The sequence below is a fragment of the Cyprinodon variegatus genome, unplaced genomic scaffold (assembly GCF_000732505.1).
Source record: "Cyprinodon variegatus isolate N-32 unplaced genomic scaffold, C_variegatus-1.0 Scaffold73, whole genome shotgun sequence".
NCBI lineage: Eukaryota > Metazoa > Chordata > Actinopteri > Cyprinodontiformes > Cyprinodontidae > Cyprinodon > Cyprinodon variegatus.
In genome coordinates this window covers 202,867-225,256 of record NW_015150526.1, presented here as the reverse complement: position 1 = coordinate 225,256, position 22,390 = coordinate 202,867, and the positions used below count along the sequence as shown (strand labels likewise).

Genomic DNA, 22,390 nt, shown 5'->3' with positions numbered 1-22,390 from the left:
AAATGCTTTTTCATCTTAAATGTGATAAGTTTTAGGTTCAAAACACAAGCAGAGTTTGGACTCTTGAGGCATTGATAGGTTTTCTCAGTGAGCCTTTATCTCCAGAGGGTCAGACTTATTGGTTAGATACAGTGTAAAATGTGACAGCCAATCACTACCAAGTGAACTACAGCTCATCCAATAAAAAAGGACCAGTATGTCAGTCTTTGATATATACATATCATAGGTTCCCACTTTGTATGTGATATTTTCTACCACTAGTCGATTCTATTATGTTACTGCAGTGTGCCGTCAAGTACAAATATGGCAAGAGTATAACAGATGCTTTTTATCTGGGTGTTGAAAGCCACATATCCAATTCTTGTTTTCTCTGGTTACTTTGGCCTTATCAAATCTAACGACACTCACATTTCTCCTCTTTCTGTCCTCATGTCTTGTTCTTAGTCCTCAACAAGATACATGAGACATGAAAAGACGTCTTTGTTCAATGGATGTCATAAAACAGGTATTTTAACCTATAAACTTTGAGTCAAAGAATGTCTCAAATCACTTGGTTGATTATTAGGCCATTCTTTTATGTTGGAGGAAAAAGAAGATGTGCTTTTGCCAGCCTTCTCTCTTACAACACAAGCTCCTGTTTTTTGTCTGAGGCAGACACTCTGTCTGCTGTTAAGACTATAACTTTGCTTTTTGATAAAGATTATAGTTAGATCAAGCTCGGCTAGCTCTGTAGTGTTTGACATACTCAGAAGGGATGCAACAATACATTGATCCACATAAATACATCCATTAAATGATCCAATGGCATCGATGCCAAAGCTTTTTAAAGAAATACTGGATGCCTGTGGGAGCTTAGAAATAAAATGACCAAATCCATTTTGAGTTGTTTTTTTATATATTAATGAACAATCTGATGAGAAAGGCCGATTCTGTCCTAGGTTGCACTCTGGACTCAGTGGAGGAAATGGCTGAGAGGAGGGTGCTGTCCAAGCTTACATCCATCATGGACGACACCTTTAACCCCCTGCACCAGACTGTAGAGGAGCTGAGCAGCTCCTTCAGTGAAAGACTTTTACACCCTGTTTGTAAAAAGGAGTGCTACTGCAGGTCATTCATCCCGGCTGCAATGTGACACTACAACCACAATAACTTGTACAATATCTAATGTGCAATTACCTTTTAACACCCTGTGCAATAACCAGTTTTTTTTATATGATACCCTGTGCAATATATATAAATACCCATGTTAATACCTGTGCAATAACCCTGTATAGTAATCCTGCTAAATAAGAGTCTTCAGCTGTCATATATATATGTTCACTGTATATACTGTATATATTCCCATGCACCTTTTCCTCCTTTTGGTACCTTCTTCTTTTTGACTATTGAGCCAATTAAACGAGTAAATGTATCCACTTTGAGATCAGTACTTGTGAACAAAATTATGTTGAATAGACTTTGTTAAATCAGGAGTCATTCTATTGTAACTTTGTGTCATAATAACCCTGATGATGATTTATATGCCTGATACTCACAATTACTTATTCTGGTAATTGTTCTTACTAATCATTATTCATACAAAAATTGGTGTCACTATCTTTATTTTCAAACATTTCACAATTGTTTTATATCTGTTTGGTCTTTGTACTGAGGTGTTTTGAAGACTCAGACTGTATCCAGCTAAGGATAAAATGAGAAATACAATTTTTCCCTCCATTGTAATCCTTTACTCTTATTGTTCTTAACTAATGGGTAGTGGGCAGCACCTTTCATAACAGCAAGGCTGCAGACACAGCTCCATGTCTAATGTTTTTTGTCTTTTCTTGGATTGGCTGTACCAAAAGGAAATTTAACATTTTGGAATCAATAAAGTGTCATTAATAAAATATGAAATGACTTGAGTAATAGCAACACTTTAGTTGTGACATCTTCTTGGAAGGTGCTTTTAGTTGAGCTACTGCTTACATGTTTTTTTAATGGATGGAACACTTTTCCTCTTTCATTTTGTCTAAAGATGACATTTAGATTCTCTAAAGTCTATGTAATGTTATGGAGACACTGTCCCAGATTCCACACTTTGCTAATGTTTTCTAACTAGTCTCTGCCGTCTTCCTTATTTGGGTTCATTGCAAGATAAATATGTATATGTGTCAAGACTAAGGGGCAATAGAAACAGGTCTATGTGTAATAGTTCTATGTTGCAGTAAAACAGAAAGTCGTGATCAAAATTATGCTATAAATAAGTAAAAACAAAAAAAGAAATCTTCAGTTTTCAAAGTGATGAAAGTTAGTTGTGCCATCGCAGTTTTGTGAAAGCAATCAATTCTTAAAAAAATATTTTTACAAATGAAATAAACAAAAACTCAAATTACAGGTTGGATTTTAACGATTATCTTGCAATTCAAAATAAGCTTATTTTAAGTTTTTTTGCAAGTGCTTACAAGATGTGCTTGTTTTTGTGAAGCAAAGAGTTGAGTGAGAACCTTCCATTGGTTTCTTGTTGGTTCCAGGCCATCAACTGTTTGAGTCTGTAGACAGTTGATTTAACATCTTCAGATGGTGCTATTGCCATGTTTTGTCACGTTTCACAGTAGAATTAAATTCCTTTTAAGTAATTTTATTTTCTGTGCCTTTAGAGGAACACATCACCCTTATCCTGATCCGTCTTTCACAGATGAGTTGGTGTTGCGTCCTCACAGATGGCTCGTTCTTAGTCAATCTGTACTGACATTTCACTCAGCAGCGTGATGATGGCTCATGATAACACAGTAACATCAATGTGTTTTACTCACTGGGGAGGTTGGGATTTTCCAATAACCTTTTCTAGAATCTGCATACAGTAAAGGTTTAGGATTTGAATGGTTCCCACTTCTGTTCTATAATGAACTTTGATTCTAATTTACCCATCACCACTGACTAAAAACACATTTAGGTTTTATCTATAAATGCCCACAGATTCTAAATTTGATTTAGATCTTGACTTTGACTAGGACATTCCAAAACATTAGCTTTGATATGTCCCTTTCTTTAATAGCTGTAGCCATGTACTGTAAGATAAACATCCACCCTAATGCCCAGAGTTTTGCAGCCTCTTAAATGTTTTCCCTCATACTCTCCCCATCAACCTTTCCTTTAACCATGGAAAACTTGTCCATGCTTAGAGTCGCCACAGCATCATGCTCCCATCGTCATGTTTAACAATTGTGTTAAGAGTTCTCTGCCTGCTGTAATTTGTGGTGACAGTGGCATTGGATGGAGTTTGTCCTGCAACTGGAGGCTTGTCAGTTCGAGCCCCGTTTCTGGCTTTCAGTTTCGTTATGTTCTTGGGAAATACATTTAACCTGCATTGCCTACTTATGGTGATAGGAAGGCCCGGTGGCACCAGTGTATGGCAGCCTCTCTTCTGTCAAGTGAGCCCCAGGGCAGCTGTGGCTACAATGTAGCTTGCCACCATCAGTGTGTGGGTGTGTGACTGAATGTAGTGTAAATCACTTTGGTCAAGTCCTCTGACTTGAAAAAGCTCTGTATAAGTACATGCCATTTACCATTTAATTTTCTTTCACTTTAAGCAGTTTGCATAAAATGCAAATGTTCAGTCTCATTTGAAAAACTAAATTATTCACATGATTGTTGTACATCCTGCAGTTTGCTCATTGTAATGTGAAAAAAATACACAAGTTCTATGCGTATGAATACTTTAAAAAAGGCACTTTAGGGGTTCACCCTCTCATCTGAAGGTGCTGTTTGAACAGAGCTCCTCCTCTTAAAAATTTCTAACATTTTAGTTTCCTCTATTCGAAATATACTAGATGTTTAAATTTTCAGATGTTTGTTTTTGACTGAGAAATTTGCATTTAATGAGCTATAGTGAATTACCAGAAGCCTAATTCTAAGACTTGAGAAAAGGCCCAAAAAACGTTATTCAGAAATCGCAGATGAGGGACTCTGAGCTGTACATAAAGTTGAGATAAATTTCAAAGAAACTCAAAGCTTTGACATCTCTGCTCTGCACCCAAGAAGCAGAAACTAAACTTTAATCAAATTCCACAGCCTACAATGTTATTAATTCTACATTCATTTTTTAAGTTGTGGATTGTCATCTTTTTTTAATGGTTAGGTTTTTGTCATGACTTGTGCTATTTCATGATCCTTGAACTGATTTTCATGTGAAAAACTCAGTAACTCATTACTTTGAACTCAGATCTGAGATGGCCTGCTGGTCAGACATTAACTTCTATTGATTCTTTCTCAGAACCAGCTAAAAGGCCGGATTATGGTCGAGGACAACAGCTTGTTATGCAACCAGGCAACCCTCTGCTGTCCCAGTTACATTTCAGAACTTATACATTTAGAGATTGTGCGAGTGTTGGCCTACTGGGTTAGAGCAGGGCGCTTGTGCTCTGAGAAGGTTGCAAGTCCCTGGTTCGATCCCTAAAGCCTTTACTCTGGGTTCCTGAGCAAAACCATTAACCCCACACTGCTCCCCGGGCGCTGCGCAATGGCAGCCCACTGCTCCTGAAGGGGAAGGGTAAAATGCTTAGAGTGAATTTCCCCATTGTGGGACAATAAAGGGATTTACAATAAAATGTGGATGTTGGCTGCAATCTTTTCTCATTTTAGGAAACGCATATAAGTGCAGGGCAGCAATTAAAGCTCCCAAATGGAAGAAAGGTAATTTTCATTCATCCATCCTCTCCTGCTTAGTCCTGCCAGTGTCGTGGTGGGGCCCGTGCATATCAGGCAGTCTATGGGCATGAGGCAGGGTACTCCCTGGACAGGTTGCCAGTCTGTTGCACGGCAACACAGAGACACACACTCATAGCTAAGAACAATTTAGAGAAGCCAATGAAGACATGTTTTTGGACTGTGGGAAGAAGCCGGAGAACCCGGAGAAAACCCAACCCTGCACAGAAAGAACCTGCTAACTCCATGTGGAAAGACCCTGGGCCAGGAATTGAACCCAAAACCTTCTTGCTGCATGACAGCAGCACTACCCACTGCGTCAGTTTGCAGCCAAAAACTTTTTATATATAAAAAAATGCACATATACTCTTAGTAACACCCTAGAGCAGTAAAAAGTACTGCATAGGATTAAAGATCTAACATTTTCTAGAAACATTTTCTATTTTAAGTTGCTCTTTTTCTCTACTTTCCACATAGAACAAGAGGTGAATAACAGTGTATCTAAAACTGTAAAATGCATACAGAAAGGCAAGTGAAGCAGAGTCAATGCCCTCATCTATTTGTGCAGCTGCAAGACTTTTTCCCCCTCTAAACTGACCTTTGCCCCCGAACCGAATGATTGTTGCTAATACGGTTTGTGGCTCTTAAAAAATGGCTGGGCATTCAAAGAAAATTAAAATCAGCACGATGACAGAGGGAAACCCTTAAATAACAATCAACAGATACAAAACACAAACAATGCTTAAATAAAAGGCTATAATTTCATAAAATGGTGGAAAAATATGAGCAGCTTAGGATGGGTGAGAGATTGAAGGAGACGCCTAAAGGAAGAGTTTTTGTCTATTGCAGTCAGCTTCAGTAAGGTGTGTTATGTATGTAAGGTATGGCCGTCAATTTTCTATTTGAAAGGGACAAATCTAGAAAGGCTTTAACAGCTTTCAAAAATTTTTGCAGTTACATTCTTTGCAGTTAATTTTTTTTTTTTCCCGTTTCTGGGGTCTTAATATGTTATAAATAGGTCATAAACTTGCCAGTGTATCAATTTAGGTTCACACAATGCAAGTAATGGATGCTTTTTGAATGGTGGTCTAAACCTCACTGTGTCGATTTCAGACCCTCTTTTTACATTATTTTTTAGTTTTGGTGAACGCCTTTCTAGTACAATTCATATTTTTAAACCTACATCTATGGTCTACTCCTCCACGACCTTCAGACCTCAGGCCATAAATAGAAAATGATGTATGGGCCTGTGCCCACAATCACTATCTACAAGTGTCTCACTTAATCCATATTAATAGTTGAACATTTGGGCCTTTCACCTGTAATTCTTATTCTATTACACCAATGGATTACATGAACTGCATGTCCAAACAAATCTATGCTGCTTTACCTGTAAATCATTGATTTAGAAACTTAAAGGAGAACCTATGGTATATAAAACCAGTTATTAGCCAGTTGGTGAGCTTTAGGAGCTTAGATCCTAACACTGGCCGATAGATAATGTTATCCATCATTATGCTTCATTATCAGAAAACACCAATGTGAAGCAAGCTAAAAAAAGAACTGTGAAATAAGTTGTCTTTAATGTGAACTCTTGTGCTCTTGGGAGCCCTCTAGAGGCGTGGAAGCCCAAAGCAGCTGTTTGCCAATCAGGCTTCTGCAATCGGACCCCTTCTCAGATGTTTGGTCTAGTTTTACTTCTTTTTATTCTGGTGATCTCTAAAAACTAGGTCATCTTGTGAAGGCCTCTGCCAGGATATTTTGTTGCATGATATCCCATTTAAAAAGGGTAAAAGCATACAAGAGCAGATAACAGGACATTACTCAGCAGTCTAAAGGTCTCTTTAAAGCAACACTCTAACTTTTGACTCAAATATTAGCTTTACCTGAGACATATTAAATGATTTTTCAGGTCAACATACAGCTCCTGGCATGTATCGATGTTCCGTTCAGGCTGCTCTTATCCAAAATATGAAAGGGTGTGTAAGAACCCCCTCAGTCATCAGACGTGGAAGCGGGGAGAGGAAAAGTTTGACTAAAGTCAGAGGCTGGTAGATTTCTTCAATAAGCTAATCTCTGAGTTTTTTTTTTAGCTAAAACACGCAACGCTACCACTAGATCCTTTTCCTTAGCTAGACAACACATTTCTGTTTATATTTTTTGTTTAATATCACTTCATGAGTCATGTTCATCTTCGCTGGTCTCTAAGGAGGACTGATTTGAGCCAAAATAAAACAAAAAGAAAAAAAAATCACCTTTAAATTGGATATCATGTTTGTTCAACAGCAACAAACCAATCGTATCTGTATTACCAGTTTAAATTAAGAACAGCTTCAGGTTACCAGACAGCCCCTGGTTTTCAACTGGATAAAAAACAAAACAAATCATACACAAAAACAGGGTGTTTGCCGAGAACCTTTAAAACCTTTCCTTTTACTATAAATAATGGTCTTCACATTTGTTGTTGGCATTTAAAGGCACGATACCACCACCAGCTGTTCATAAGAAAAAGTTCAGATTTAAATTTTTGGTTTAAGTGCCGAAACATTTGCTTCCACGTACAACCGTCTCGGCACCAGAAGAAAAAGTCAAAACCAAGCAGTGGTGAAAAGAACAGCAAAAAACATTTTTGCTAGAAAATATGGAGTCTGCCTAAAAATCTCCAGAACTCAGAAGCCTTTTTTCATTCTTGAGAGTTGCGCATCAAAACCCGAGTTACATTTTGACCTTTGATTAAAAACCTGCAACTATTTGAGAAAAGATCAAACAGAATATTTTAGTTTTTTGTGGGTATATTTCAACATCAGCATATTTCCTCTGGAGCATATAAAAAAGAAAGAAAATAGAAATGAAACAGTGACTACGGCTAAATGTCAGTCTTATTATGCTGTCTGTGTACGGTGTAGGTCCCTCTAATGTGCTGCACGACCTTCCCTTTCATTCCCTTCTGCATTAATAGACATTTTAGTCCGACTGCTACTTCTGGACCTGTTCTTCAAGAACTCCTGCATTCTGAGTTTCAACATTTGAAAAAAACAATGAAGGGAAAAAAAAAAAAAAAAGCAACCTCCCTTTACTTGTTCATTTACAGAATAAACGAAACAAGGAAGAGCTAGAAAATAAACTCTGACATTTAATCTACATTTTGGGAAGTAAAAGTATTTTTTGTACAAGTCTCTGGTGGCCCACAGTCAATTAGTGATTCGTTATTTGAGGTTTTATGAACAGGAGATGACCTTGTGTTTTCTGCTCTAATGTGCTGTATTAGTGCAGAACAGACATCATTAGGAAAAAAACTGATATCTGAAAGCCATACTGGCCAATTCTTTAACGTTTTAAAGGCATTAGACTGTCGGTGGAGATTTCAGTATTCAGACAGTCAAAGTTAACCCTTTAACATCAGCCCTGACACAACAAGCGGCCTCCTTTAGAGCTGAATGTATCGCCATCAACGTCAGCCCAGGTTGTCGATGTGTGAAATGGTGAAGTCTATTAGAAATACAGAAGCAGAAAGAGAAAGTTTTTGGGGTGGCTAGTTCCTCTCCTGAACAAATACAGTCTCCTGTGGACAAAGCCCTGCCTCCTGCAATGTGATCTCATAGTCCAAGTGGGCAAGCTTCCTTCTAGGGAAGTTGGTGACGAGTTCAAAGCGTTCATTAGGGTAACCCTTGGACTGGACGTGTCTTACCAGGGCCTAGAGGGACAGAGTGTAACAATGCGTTAGTTATGAAAGCTGCAATTTACAATGTTTAGCACAACCTTTAAAAACTATTAAACATTTTTTTCTAAACGTCAATGTTTGTATGGATAAAGAGCTAATGAGAGGATCTGTTGGAGCAAAGTCTGGATTTTGACTGTGCATCCCACCACAGTCAGCATTTACCTAAAGCATGCTATTGTCGCTGCCTGTATGTTAGCGTTGCTGTTCCTCATTTTCTCAAGTCTTTGTAACTACAGGCTGTTACTTTTTCCACATTTTTCTCTCGCTCCCACAGAGAATTGCATAATTTTGCTCTGGTCTCACTGCTTGTTTTCGACACATCTGGGTAGAGATTATTTTTTTCTAGGCAAGTGTCCTACTACTGGATTTAGGTGGCGATGTTTATGCAGGAGCAGAGATGCCTTAAGTATCTGTTCAACTTAACACTGTAGTTACAGTTAAACTATGTCTTAGTTGGAATGGCCACTTCAGCACACTCACACCATTTTCTCTTTAAATCATCCTAGCGAGGTAGTCCACCCACTCACTTATCTTCACTGACGCGCTTTAGAGGGGCGGACCTAAGCAGCTGAGTTTCTAATGGAGTATAAACACTTGAGGGCACTTTTTACTTCTTCTTGCTACTTTGAGAACAAGAAAAAGGCCTCAGTCGTAAAGTATGTAACAGCCTTAACAGGTTCTCCTATATATGTCAATCTGTAAACAAAACCTTTTATGACTTCCTTTCATTACAGGCTTTTGTCTTCTAATTCTTCCATAAAGCTTTTGTCATAAGCGTGATTTAAGCACAACTTTGTGTTCTTCCAGCAGAAAATCAGACTAAAATACACACTAATGGTTTTATTATGGGGAATATTAAATAAATAATGGGTAAGATAATACTGTAAGGCACTGTATGGTTATTAGATTATGGGTTAAACTCACCAAAAGCTTTGCTTTTGAGGATAGGGAGATCTGCTCTCTTTGTCCGTCTGGGTAACGAAGCATCAACCTGGCTTTAGGGCCTTTGGAAAAAAAAAAAAGGAAAAAAAAGCACCACATTAAATCCTTTTCTACAGCAATGAAGCTGCTTTCTAAACAGATCTTACTTAATTGTGCTGGAAAACAAAACTGAAACTCAATCCTTTCTTTAAACGGACGTTTTTTTTTCTCTCTAAGATTCACCGACCTAAATATTTTAATCACAAAAATTAAAGCTGGAACACCTTTCTGCAGTGGTTAAGCCTGTTTTCTCTTTTAAATTGTAGATGGGATTTGAGGATAATCAAAAGAGCTTAATTCATCTCTACAGTATGTTAAATCAAGTCTACAACAAATAAATTTGTGTTTAAGGATATTATCAGACCTGGCAAAGAAATGCACTTAAAGATTCAGAGAGGGCTAAAAAGACAACATATCCTAGTTCAATCAAACATATTGGAGAAAGGAAATTTCAGGCCAGAGATCTCTGTTCTTTATGTTAGTTTTAGAAAAAGTATAAAAGCCCATTTTTACTAATTCTACAGTGAGAACGAGCCTAAAAGAAAAGAAAAAAGTGAGAAAGAATAAGGTCACAAGGAAAGAAGGAATTAAGAAAATGAAAGAGATAGGACACAACAAAGGGCAGAAAGAAGAGAAGAAAAAAAAGCAAGGATGGGAAACAGGCACAGTGGTGAAATTATACCTCAAGGAAACGGTGAGCTGCATGCTGAGTAGAACTGAGTAGCACCATGAGGTTAAAGGCCTGAACACACCGGCTGCGTACGACTTTTTAATCTCCGCTCAGATTTTTTTTCCCCCCATGTTACACTGACTGCGACTAGGCAGGGTGAGCAGATCTGTGCAGACTGTTTTCACAACTGTCTCTGCGCTACAAATAAAAACAATTGACCAAATTTGACACGGACAAATTATGTTATTTAAAAAAAAAAAAAAAAAAAAGACACCAGCGAATTCTATAAAGCAAAGCCCCACCTAACTGACAGAAAATGTTCACAGGCCTATATTAAAAACATGAGATCTAAGTCTGTAGAAAAGAAAAAAATAACAACAAAAAACGCGGTGGGGTGGTTTATATGCTGCCTCAGGCAGTGAGATGTGATTCTCAGAGAGAGATCTATGAAGTTTATAGAAGTTTTTCTTTCGTTTTTTTATAAAGAGTTGAGAAAGATACGCCGTGCTTACCTGCTCTATCTGCCCCTAACACATTTTTTTTCTTTTTGTGAGGCTCAAAGAGGATCACCATTTCACTATATCCATTTTTCTCCTCCTGAAGTGATCCTTTTTCGGGGAGGTTGATGTACTGCGCTTTCTGTCCCTCTATGTTTTTGTGGGGCTCCAAGAGGGTCACAGATTTATCAATTTTCTGTCCTCCTGGATTCCTTCTATGGGTAAAGTATTACATTTTTTTATGTTTCATTCATTGTTTTTGCATGAGTCTGTCCTGCTTGCGATATAAGCGATGTGCGACTCCAAAAAGGGACAGTTTACCCGTGCAATTAACAGATTTTATTTTGTATTTTCCCCCAAAGCGGATGTGTTTTACTTTGTAACTGTGTCTCTCTCTTTCTGTTAATCCCATGAATTTGCGGCTGAATTTCTGAGTAGTCTGACTAACAGCATCCATATACAGTGAACATGATCTGCCGTCTATCTTAGTTGGAGCTACGCAAGCCCACTTTCTGTCAGATTGGACGCAAAGTCGGATTCAGTGTATTCTAGCCTTAAGGGTTTTCAACAGAGAAAGGAACAGATTGTGTTTTGAAGATATCATCTTACAGCCTCTAATTAGGATCTATCTCTAACAACTAAGCCATCACTCCACATTAAAGGAAAGGGAATACCAGAGGTTCAAAATCCAGTTAACCATAAGTACAACCAAAAAGGGCTCAAGAAAGTCTTTGCCATAAACAGATATACAAAGATGGAAGACAGGAAGGAAGGACATAAAGTATAGAAGGACAGCATAGTCTTAATCTAAATCCTCTGTCGAAGTTAGATATTAAGGATTGTGTCAGCAGCAAGTTGAGCGAGGGCTGAAAACTATTGTGATTTGCAAACTGTTTTGCCAACAAGCTAACCAAGTCTATACAGACATACTGTAAGTCTATTAATGTCAAGAAATGTGAGTCTGTACTTTATTATGCTGAATGCTAAGTAGGTCTAAACTCTCAGATGTAGAAATAAGCTGGTTTTCTTCTGCTATTCTTGTATGTTATAGAAACAGCAGCCATAATGAATCTGTCATCAAGGGAACATGAAGATCTCCAACTTATCAAATTTAAATGATGACTTAAGAACAAATAGAATGCACAATCCTCCTGCAACAAGCCTTTAAATCGGTACTTCTTCATACCATTGTCATCAGGACAGTCCGTGTCGCACGTCGTACTGATGATGTTGGACGCTCCGGGGCTTTTGGTTTGTGAGGAGCAGTGATTTCCTCCAGAGTCTGCTTCAGGAGGAGCAGGAAGTGGACTAGGAGCTGGGGGCTCCAGGTGGTTCTTTTTGCTCTCCTCTTTTTTGTGGCTGTGATTGTTCTCTTTGTACGGGGATTTTCTGTGGGAGGAAGTGGAACTATCAGGATGTAGACGCTGGGCAGTGGTGACCGAAGCACTCGCTGTGTGTTTGCTTGTAGAACTTCTCTCTTCGTGTGGCGCTGGCGTTTCGCTGTCTGAGCCGTCAACGGAGATGGGTCCCTCGCTGTCCGAGAAAGGCTCAGCTTCGGATTCATCCTCTGATCGTGGGGAGTCGGGGGCTTCAATGACATTTGAAGAGTCATAGTGGGTCTCCTGTAGGGAGGCTCTGATCGCTGCCTCCAGCTGGCTGTCTTCACTGGCATCAATCAGACTCTCCTGAAAGAGAAAACGCAGTGAGCCGCTGGAGGCGACAGAGCAAAACAAAGTTTAGAAAAGGACTAAGTTGAACGGTATTACAAAGCTGGTACTCACTGCCCGAGCCCGTTTGGCAGGAGGGGCGTTGCAGGTGGGCCCGTCGAGCTGCCCATGCTCTGCCAAGAAGCCTGTTGCCTGCTCCATGAACGACGCCACATCCAGCTGGTTCCACTCCACCATTTTTTGACCTGAAAATGTTCACAAAAACACATCATCACATAATTCATTAGAAGGTTCAAAGCTACAAATGAAATTCTAAAATGTTTTTGTAACCAACATTACTCATCAAAACACAATCCATAAAATATATTAAAACCTTTTACCTGTCCGTGGATCAAGAATAGAAATGTAGGGAAACTTGTTCAGCTTGTAGAACTGGATATATCGTTGTCCCTCCTCACTGTCATGATAAACCTAGCAAGAGAAGAGCTGTACCGTTATTTCCTGAAATAAAATGCACGAGAAAACCAACGAGGAGAAGATTTATGCATTTATGACCCGTCCCAGAAAACACACAATTGTTTTTTGGACAAACAGTAAAAACTCCCAAAATGTCAAACATTTGACATTTATTCATAACAGAGAAACTTTCATTCAAAAGAATTGATGGTGTCTGTCGGACTTTGGGCAGGACAGAAGGATGTTGAGCTTGTTCCTGAACTGAACAGCGTCCAAATACAGGGAACCATGATCTAATTTTACATGCTGCATCACTTTCAGCTGAGTTGCACTTATTTTCATTTTCATGGAGTCACGGTGATGAGATAATATGCAGAAATGTGAAGAAATTGGTATTTCCCTTGCAATGAAATAGATTTAGGAAGGAAATGGATTTCTGTCGGTGGAATGGGCGAATGGACAGGCAGATAAAAGGATAATCTGTTGTACGATCACTACTACTACTGAAAAAGAACCTCAATGGGCATATCCTGACTTTGTTTTAAGGAATCAGTAAAACTAACTTCATAATAATAGCAATAGAGCTGACCCCTTTATGTCAAACTGCATTGATCTCTTACTGGATACACATCACAAACACGTGACACTGCAATAACATGATATAACATGCGTACCTGCCAAAATATAAAATGTTCTCGTATGATGTTCTTCACAGCATCGTTGCTCCAAACATCCCTGTTGAGGCACTGGCAAGCAAAGTCCTGAACATTTTGTATGTTGATCATTAGCCACTTATTTTCAAGTTGTCCGCAGTCTTTAGCCTGTAACACACAGAAAACACTTTGATGAAAGTCTATAAAGGAGGTTTCAGTTATCAATGATAATGGTGGGGAATATAGATTTTCATATTTTGTGATACTGTCATGAGTAGGGATGTAAACAAATTATTGTATTAGGAATTTCTTCTGGTGTTGTAATGTTACCGCCTCTATTAGTTGTAACCGCTGGTCATTCTTAAGCAGAGCCTCACTGGTATTTACAAGAGAAGTTAAGAGGAGGAATGCTAGAGCAGAAACATGGAGTTGATCGAGGGTCTGGTGTGGGATTATTACAATGTTTAAAGCTCTTTATGCAGTTCTGTTTGTAAATATAAACATTTGAAACACTCCTGAAGTAATAACCTAATAAGTGGTGTGTTCACACTGAACGCGTTTTGGGCGTCTAAAATTCTGATTTATATGCAAAGTCTATGGGTTATGCCGTTGAGAGGTCCAGAGGCGAGTTTGAGCATTGGGAGTGGCCCATCTGATTATTCTGGTGCCGAACGTCCAACGCTAGAGTTCAGAAAATTGACAGTGTAGTGCCACCAATCAGAAAAACAGATCCATGAGTTTTTTGGGGGAGATAGACACTACATGCAAGCTGTTATCATTTCTGCAGCGCTTTCTGCATATTAAAAATAAATATATACAAAGGGGTTAAAGTGCTGCCAGCCAGCGGTATGCTGGGAGTCTGGCACTCCTGACTGTAAAGATTGCATTGTGATGAGGATTTTCTTGATTAAAAACGTCTTTAAACTGTTTTCCCAACTTACTGAAGTAAATAAAGCCAAGCTGCTCTCTCGCTCCTAGCATCAGAACAGAGTAGATAAAAACCAGAGCAGTGAGGATCCACAGGGAGGAAGGGTCAGCAACTTTATCAGTGTCCAAATATCAGTGTTTAAACGGTTTTGATTCCCAAAACGTGTTCCGTATAATTTCCTTTCCCCTTTATTAACCCTTTTTATTATTTAGTAACTTAATAAGTTCCTGCTTTTTATATCTTATAAGTAACTATAATAATTTGCAAAAAAAAATTATTGTTTGTATATTCAGTATTAATTACAGCTATCACAATAAATTATTGAAATATAATCGGCCACTTTTATTGACTTGGCATATAGTAAAAAAATATTTAGCCATAAATGTTTTGAAAAGATCTGTCTGCTTATTAATTAGTAGGCAACTGATAAGAGAAATCAACTTTAGATTAATACATTAACAATAACTTGCATCCCTAATCATGACAACTAAACAATTATGAGAAAAAACTATGCATAACTTATTTGCAGTCTCTTTAATTTAAGTATGGCTACGACTGCATGGGGTAACAATTAAAGCTCTACAATCACAAATACCATATTTTCCAGACTATTCATTTTTGTCTGCACCTCACTATAAGCCACACCCACTCAATGTTTTTTTTTTTTAAACTGGAAACTTACATATATGTCACACCGGGCTATAAGTCACTGATATCTACTGAACTATATCCAACCAAACCTGTAGGGGAAGCTCTACATTTCCCCCTTAAAAAGGGAAAAATAATACTAGCCTGTTAGCTTGTTAGCTCACAGCAGTAAAAGCTTCTACTGAAAGACGGGGCTTCAACAGCTCTTTATCCCAGTCTCTTCATTGGTTCAGCAGCTTGAATGCGGCAAATAAATGTCAAAATGTGTGAATTTGGGACATTGTTCCCCGCTGTGCCTGCTGCTACCATGTTCTTGTGCTAAATGAAAATTAGCCCCCTATTCTTTCATTTCCAATTTTGACTTCCCCCTCTGGCGGTTAGGAAAAATCCACAGAAAAGCTGCATCTTCTTATAAGCCGCATGGTTCAAAGCGTGGGAAAAAAGTAGTGGCTTATAGTCTGGAAAATACGGTACTTCTCTTGGAAAGCCTACCTATTTTAAAAATGCTTCTCAAACCTTTTTTATTTACAAGTATGATTTCTTTATCACTAGACTAATAAAAACACCCCAACTATAATTGCCTGTTTATCCACTTTATTTAGGCCCCTTAAAGTTTTGTAAACAAAACAACTCTTTAGAGCTGATGTTTTCTGCAACACATTTTCTCCATAGGGAACCCCAATTATTCTTTTAACAACATCCTGTAACCAGTTTCATTAAAGACAGGTCAGTCGCAAAAGTTTTACTGAGCAAATCTAAGCAGAAAACTTTAAATGCATTTGCATTTTAAGCAGATAAATCTTTGATTGAAGATGATATTGGTATGAACTTCAGAGCGCTTTTTTTAACTTTCTGTGACCAAGAATCCTCTAAACCTAGAAAACATTTTGTGTTAAGATTCTACATTATTCCCAGGCTTATGAATGAACACTGACAAATGAAAAAAGTTTAGGGCTTTTTTTTAAACCCGGTTTCCCACCAAATTTACACAGCTACTGACTGAAATGACACATAAAGTCCAGTCAGACAAAAAGTGTGGTATAGGGTGTCCTGAGGGTGACTTCTCACCGTCTCAAAGCTCCCTTTGTGCATGAGCTCAATAGGAGGACGGAAAAGGTCTGCCAGAGTGCTAAGTTTCTTATCCACTGTTCCACCGTTCCGCAGCTCCTGTTCCTGACGGACTTTTAGACAAAAACATTCCAAGTCATTTTAGGAAAGAAAATACAACAGAAAGTTAAAGATACCTTCTTGCTGATTCCTGTAAAGGAGAATTCAACACTATCAAATTTTTACACAATCTAATTTAAGAAGTAAAGTACACACTTGTTTCTGTTTGGAAGTCTCTGAAGCCGTCAAATATTGATCGAGCAGGCCGTCTTCGCTTTGGAACTAAACAAATACACAAAAAGAGACTTTCATTTTATAATTTCAGCAGCAATGTTTTCTGCAAGACAGGGCAAAATAAGAATGTTACCTCCAAAAAGAGGTTCAGGTTCCACCAAAATGTCCTGCTTCTGGGGAATGGGTGCTCGTACTTCACTGAAATGTTAAACAAAATATCAATATACACAACAGCAAAAAGTCATCCCTTCATTATACAAATTAATTCAGGGCTTTGTTCAATCATCTCAATACAATGAAAACTAGTTTGCTTCTGATGCTAAAGGTGATAGTGTGAGTCTAACTTTAGCTAGAATCAGGGTGGTAGAGTTAAAGTATGAGCTCACTCTGTAGGGGGAGCTCTGCTGCTTGAAGCTGCCGAGCTGGAGCTGGTGCTGGGCTCCTCTGCCATCCCACCCCCATCCAGGAACATGGTCACGGCCATCTCAAGGTTATTGTTGCATGCCTCAAGCATGTGTTTTCCAACACTCTCTGTGGCCCCTGAACACACAAGAATGAAATAAAAAATCTTAGTCATTCAATTAGAGGTTTTGTTTTTCCCTTTAGAAAATCTATCAGGAAATAATCAATAGTGAATCCTACATGCTCAGGATCACTTTTCATGCATTCAATACATTTTAGGACTGACAGTTTATTTTTAAAATGCTGATAAAGACAGGCAAAATTTAAATTTCCCAAGGAAAAAAGATTTAAGAGTAAAAAAAAAGCTCTTTTTTAACTGAGCCAAACTCTTAGCTGGCAATTACATTTCAATTTGGGTTGAATGATTTTGAAAAATATTTTTGACAAATATTGATATGATTTCAACTAATGATGTTAAATCATTCTAATCAATTCCATGTAGATGTTTCCATCCAAAGTTTCAGTTTTTTCCATGGCCTTGAAAGCTTGCTTGACCAGAGTCCATTGTTACATGACTAACTGTAACCTTTGTGTGAAAAAGTGTTTACTTTGATTTACATGCCTGAATCTGCCTGCTAGATGCTAATCTCTTTCTTTTACCTTCTGTGTGACAGCAAACCCAGTTAAAGGGTTTTACCACCACCTAAAGGGCTAGAGTGAGAAATTTAATGTCAGACTCCTTTGTACTCTGTGACCAAAACTGAGTGCATCTGCGATTTAAAAAACTATAAAATAAACTATACTGCACATGCAATTAATTGCCCAGCCCAAGAAATTTGCTTTATAACTCTCCTTTAAGAAACAAAAGTTAAGATTTTACCCCAATAGATCCACAGGGTTAACTGGTGACAACAGATTACAGCCTTAAAAATGGTTAAAAAATAAATAAATAAATAAATAATAATAATAATAAAATAAAATAAACTCTTCAGCCATAAAGCTGTCATCTGCTATTGTTTTTTTTGCAACAGCAGGGCTATTCCTTACCTGCAATCTTTACTGTACCAATTTTTTCCCCTCATTTCTTATCTATGGACAGATGGTTGAGATTTTTCCCTGGTCTGTTTGTAAGGGACATGATGATACTTGTTAGAAACCACAGCATTCATAAAAAAAACCTTTATAGAAAGTGCAAAATAGCAGCTTCTCAAAATAAGTTGGGGTAATTTGCACAGATCTAAACAAAAAATTTTTAAATCAGGGGTCTTAGAAGTTTTCCAGGCCAAGGACTCCCAAACTGATGGCGAGATGGAACGGGAACCCCCTAATTTTATATATATTGTATGAAATTGTGTTATATCAAACTGGTCCTACATTCACTCTATTACAAATGGAGTAATGTAACGGAAGTAATTTCGCCCTGGGATCATTAAAGTATTTCTGATTCTGATTTCTCGTTGATGGGACAGATATTGTGAATGAAACGTTGCCCAGCTTGAAAAACCTCCTGCGTGTTGCCGAATATTGATGACTGAAAGACATCTTCTGCCTCGCCTCCATTTATCTGTTTACTAGTGTGTTTCATTAATATTAATGTGCATTTAAAGACATTTCAATTAGTGGAAAAAGTTGCAGGGGGGAATATATAAAAAACAGTTAAATCAACCAACAACAGGGACTCCCTGCTGAAGACCTCCACTTTAAATGGTTGGGGACCTTTAAACGTAACTCAACACAGTGAGCATACCATAAAGAGTAATGCAGTTGATGACTTATAGCCTAAACAGCTGCCATACTTGTAGGTGCCTATGTTGCGCCCTGAAGGGTTACTATCCTGCAATTGTAAACATACATGCCTCCTTGAGCAAAAATTAATCAAATGAGTGAATCCCTTCATATTTAAAATACTGATCAAAAATTATAGTCAGACGGACTCCATTTATTTCACGTTGAATCCAACATTCATGACTTCTAAACTTGCTTTGATGAACTCCGATAGCTCAGTGTGAAAAACAGCTGATACCTGGCTGTTCTTTATCCAGTCTGTTCCTCTGCTTGGTTTTGATGTGTGTCAAAGCTAAAGATGAAAAAATATAACTTTTTGGTCGAAAAAAGTTTGTTTTATTCTTTAGTTGGGCCCTCACAAAGCAAAACAGATCCCAGCCCTACTTTAATTTACTACCTAAGAAATTAATTTTTTTCATGTACCTCTTGCAATGCACTCGGACCAAAAGGTGTACGTGTACCACGGTTGGTAATCCCTGCTCTACATCAACAATATTTACACTAATCTCACCATTGTGTATTTTCATCTTTATGCTGATGATACAAACCCTTCAGCACCCAAAGACAACCTGGCACACACTCTGCCGTAGCAAACCTTTAAATTTGTAAATTCAATTTATCATAATCATAATGCATTTTTATCATAAAAAGTAAGGTTTGTATCATTTGACATGTTATCAAACATCCCTTTTAAGGGTTCAAAGGCTGAGCATCTCACAAAGAAAATAAATTGAGGTTTTACTAAGTGATTCTCTTTTATCTCCATTTCCTTAGAGTCTGGTTAAAGAGTTTAAACCAAGATAGTTTGTATTTTAGAAATAATAACAATGTTTTTATGAGACAAAAAAGGAGGCTAGCTTTATCATGCTTTATATATACACTGGATTATGGTGATGTCATTTACATAAAGGCATTACCCCAAAGCCAACACTGTAGAAAATGTCCTTTTGTCATTTAAAATAGAATTCACAACTACAGTTTCCTATACAACTCTCTACCTTATAGATGAGGTAGTTATCTTTATATCAACATGGCTATTTTATGTCAACTGCTATTTCTATGACATAAATTCAGCTGAGGGTCACAGTCTTCTGTCATCAGAGTCTGGCATCACAGAGGGATGCATGGGTGCAATATTTGGTGTGCAGGCCAAGAGATGTGCATCCCGATGAGAACTTTTAAAGGGCTACATGAGTTATATACTAGGGGTGGAACGGTTCACAAAATTCACGGTTCGGTTCGGTTCACGGTTTCTGGTCACGGTTTTCGGTTCGGTTCGGTATATGTTGATTGTTACCCTGAAATCCAATAATAATTAATGAAATGAATGAAAAAATCCCAAAAAATTAATGAATTGTAATTATTTTTAATGATCCGCAGAAACCATGGATCATTACGGCATGTTTTGCTGCTTTGAATTTAATCATCTCGCGCATGCCCTCTACGATCTCCAAGGAACTCAGAGCAGAGCGGACGGGAGCCACAGCGGAGGCTGTATGCTTTGCTTTGCCCAGGCGGTCTGGAGCGCAGCGGGGCGGAGCGGAGGGGAGCGCTGACGGAATATGTGGGATTTCTGGGTTAGCCTGACATGTTGGTCGTGTTGCTGTTAGCATAAACAAAACGTGTTACACAATGCTTGCCCACTGTTGCACTTTTATCCACAACTTTCTTTCCGCCGTCATCGTAGGTCACTCCAAATGCAAAGTGGTCCCATACAGCAGACCTATAAAGTGCTGCTGACGCGTCTTCCAACTCCTGTTCTTTCCCACTCCCCATACCCACACAATTCTCCACAACAACTGATTTTTTTGTGCTACACCCGGCTAAGCTGCTTTGCTTCTTCTTCTTCTTGTATACTACTGGGGTTGGCTTTGGTTGCAGTACCTCCACCTTCTGCTCTGGAGTGTAAACGCTTCGCCTATGAGAAAATGGAGCGGCGCATGAACCGAACGAAACACACGCGAACTGAACCGAGGCAGTCGAACCGAACGGTTCGCACGATTTTCATAAACCGTTCCATCCCTATTATATACCCAAACCTAACACAGACTCCACTGACAGTGATTCTTAAACTTAAGAGAGGACAACTGGAACATTGTCATGTTGGGGGAAAAAAAATAAAAGTTAATTAAAAAAAAGCTGTCGTATTCACATCAAGCATAAATATGTAACATTTGTTTCCCAACTACGAGTTTTATTAATATTTATTTTTGCTGTCTATAGCAAAACACCATTAAAAAAAAACAAAATTAAAAAGTATTTAAACTTTTTTGCTCCCTACAAGCCAAACCAATACTATCTATTTTAATAAATCATAAATATGAAAGTCTAACTGAGGACTATTTTGCTAATGATTAAGACGTGTATTTCCTCAATTAATCAATTCATAATTTGTTGAAAAAAGGTTTAAGATTCTTTAAAGATTTGAAACAGGTTGTTAATCAAGTGAAGCGAAAACTGTGCCGTTTGAGGACCTCTAAGCATATATGAGAACCAGAGCCGTAAAATGTTTACAGTCGACTTTTAAACTTTAATGAGAACCCCCATATCGTAGAACTACAGCTCATGTAAAACATGCAGCAGTATACGAAGGTCCAAAAGAAATAGTCATCATGAAAATGTGTAGATAACAGCTCTATGACAACATCACGCAAAAGTTAACTAATTCTGACTTTTTACTCAGAATTCTGATTTTATTCTCAGATTTTTTTCTCTTCTTAGAATCCTGAGTTTAATCATAGAATTCTGACTTTTTTTTTCCTTATAATTTTTAGTTTAATCTCAGAATTCAGACTTTAATCTGAGAACTCTGATTTTCATCTCAGAATTCTGAGTTTAATATCAGAATTCTGACTTTTCTCCCCATATTAAACTGAAATGAAATTTAAAAATCAGTTAACTTTTTTTTTCTCTCCAGTGGCCATAATCCTTTCCGTAAAAACTACATTTGTTCACTTTCAAGCACATTTTAAAGCGTCGAAAACTCCACAGCCATTAGTAGCCTTCCGTCTGTACTGCGCATGACCGCGTCACTTTTCAAGTCCATTGGTCCCTGTTTTCACTCGCATCTCTTCTCCAATAAATAACTTTAGAGAAAGGCATCGCACACGATCTGATAGCGTTTAGAAACTATTGCGTATCTACACACTAATTGTGTAAAAGAAAAGCGGTATCTCTTTGGACATTTTAAATGACAGCGGCAGTGAAGATGACAGTAGCACAAAATGAGGCTGGCAGTGAAGAGGAGGGAATGTTCTACAGCCGACGTCCATTCCACTCGCGGAAAAGAAGCTATCCAAAGAGCGAAAAAAAAAAAACAGCCTCAAGACTAACATGTTTTAGTGTTATGAGAACAGTGAGACAATACGTTATATGATGAATGGGTATGAAAATCTGATTTCAAAGCAGTTATTCGTGTCAGCGTTTTATGTGTGATTTTACCACAGTTTAGTTAAAAAACTGCCTGGTTTTTTTCCACTCTGCATCGCATTGACAGCGAAGGAGCCACAGCGAGACCAAGCGTCCATTTTCCTTATTTGCGCGCTACTCCATATGTTTTGTGGAAGAATAACCTATCCATTATAACCCCCCATGAGACCCTATGATTTACAAAGCTTAGTAAAAGCTTATTTTTACCTGTTATTGCTGTAAATTGTTGTATTAACCCGTTCACCCCCGGAGCTGAAGAGTCTCCGAGCGCCGCCATCTTACCGCCAGGAACAACAACATAAAAGTTGGCACATGCGCGTTGCGGTCTTTTTTTCCTCAACGTCTGGCACGGCGCGAATCCGCTGCTGTTGCATTATGGGTGATGTAGTCAAAATAAACAGACCTTTACTGTGGATATGCAAAGCCCCTAACGATACTGGGTGCTTACAAAGGACATTAGAACTATACACGTTTTTGAATATTTGATTTTGCATAATTAAAAACCCATAAGATTAAAAAAAAAAAAAAA

The 22,390-nt window shown here is 38.1% G+C and overlaps 1 protein-coding gene across 1 annotated transcript; it reads right to left on the bottom strand.

Annotated features, from left to right (window-relative positions):
* Positions 1–7,680: 7,680 nt before the first annotated feature.
* Positions 7,681–22,138, bottom strand: ubxn7 (UBX domain protein 7). Its single transcript, XM_015372588.1, has 11 exons — positions 22,069–22,138; positions 16,632–16,785; positions 16,379–16,443; positions 16,228–16,293; positions 15,973–16,085; positions 13,350–13,496; positions 12,600–12,690; positions 12,334–12,464; positions 11,739–12,237; positions 9,329–9,408; positions 7,681–8,377 (listed from the first exon to the last, which is right to left on the bottom strand). Exons 1-11 carry the CDS (start codon positions 22,136–22,138, stop codon positions 8,216–8,218), a joined length of 1,578 nt encoding a protein of 525 aa, XP_015228074.1. The 3' UTR covers positions 7,681–8,215.
* Positions 22,139–22,390: the final 252 nt, after the last annotated feature.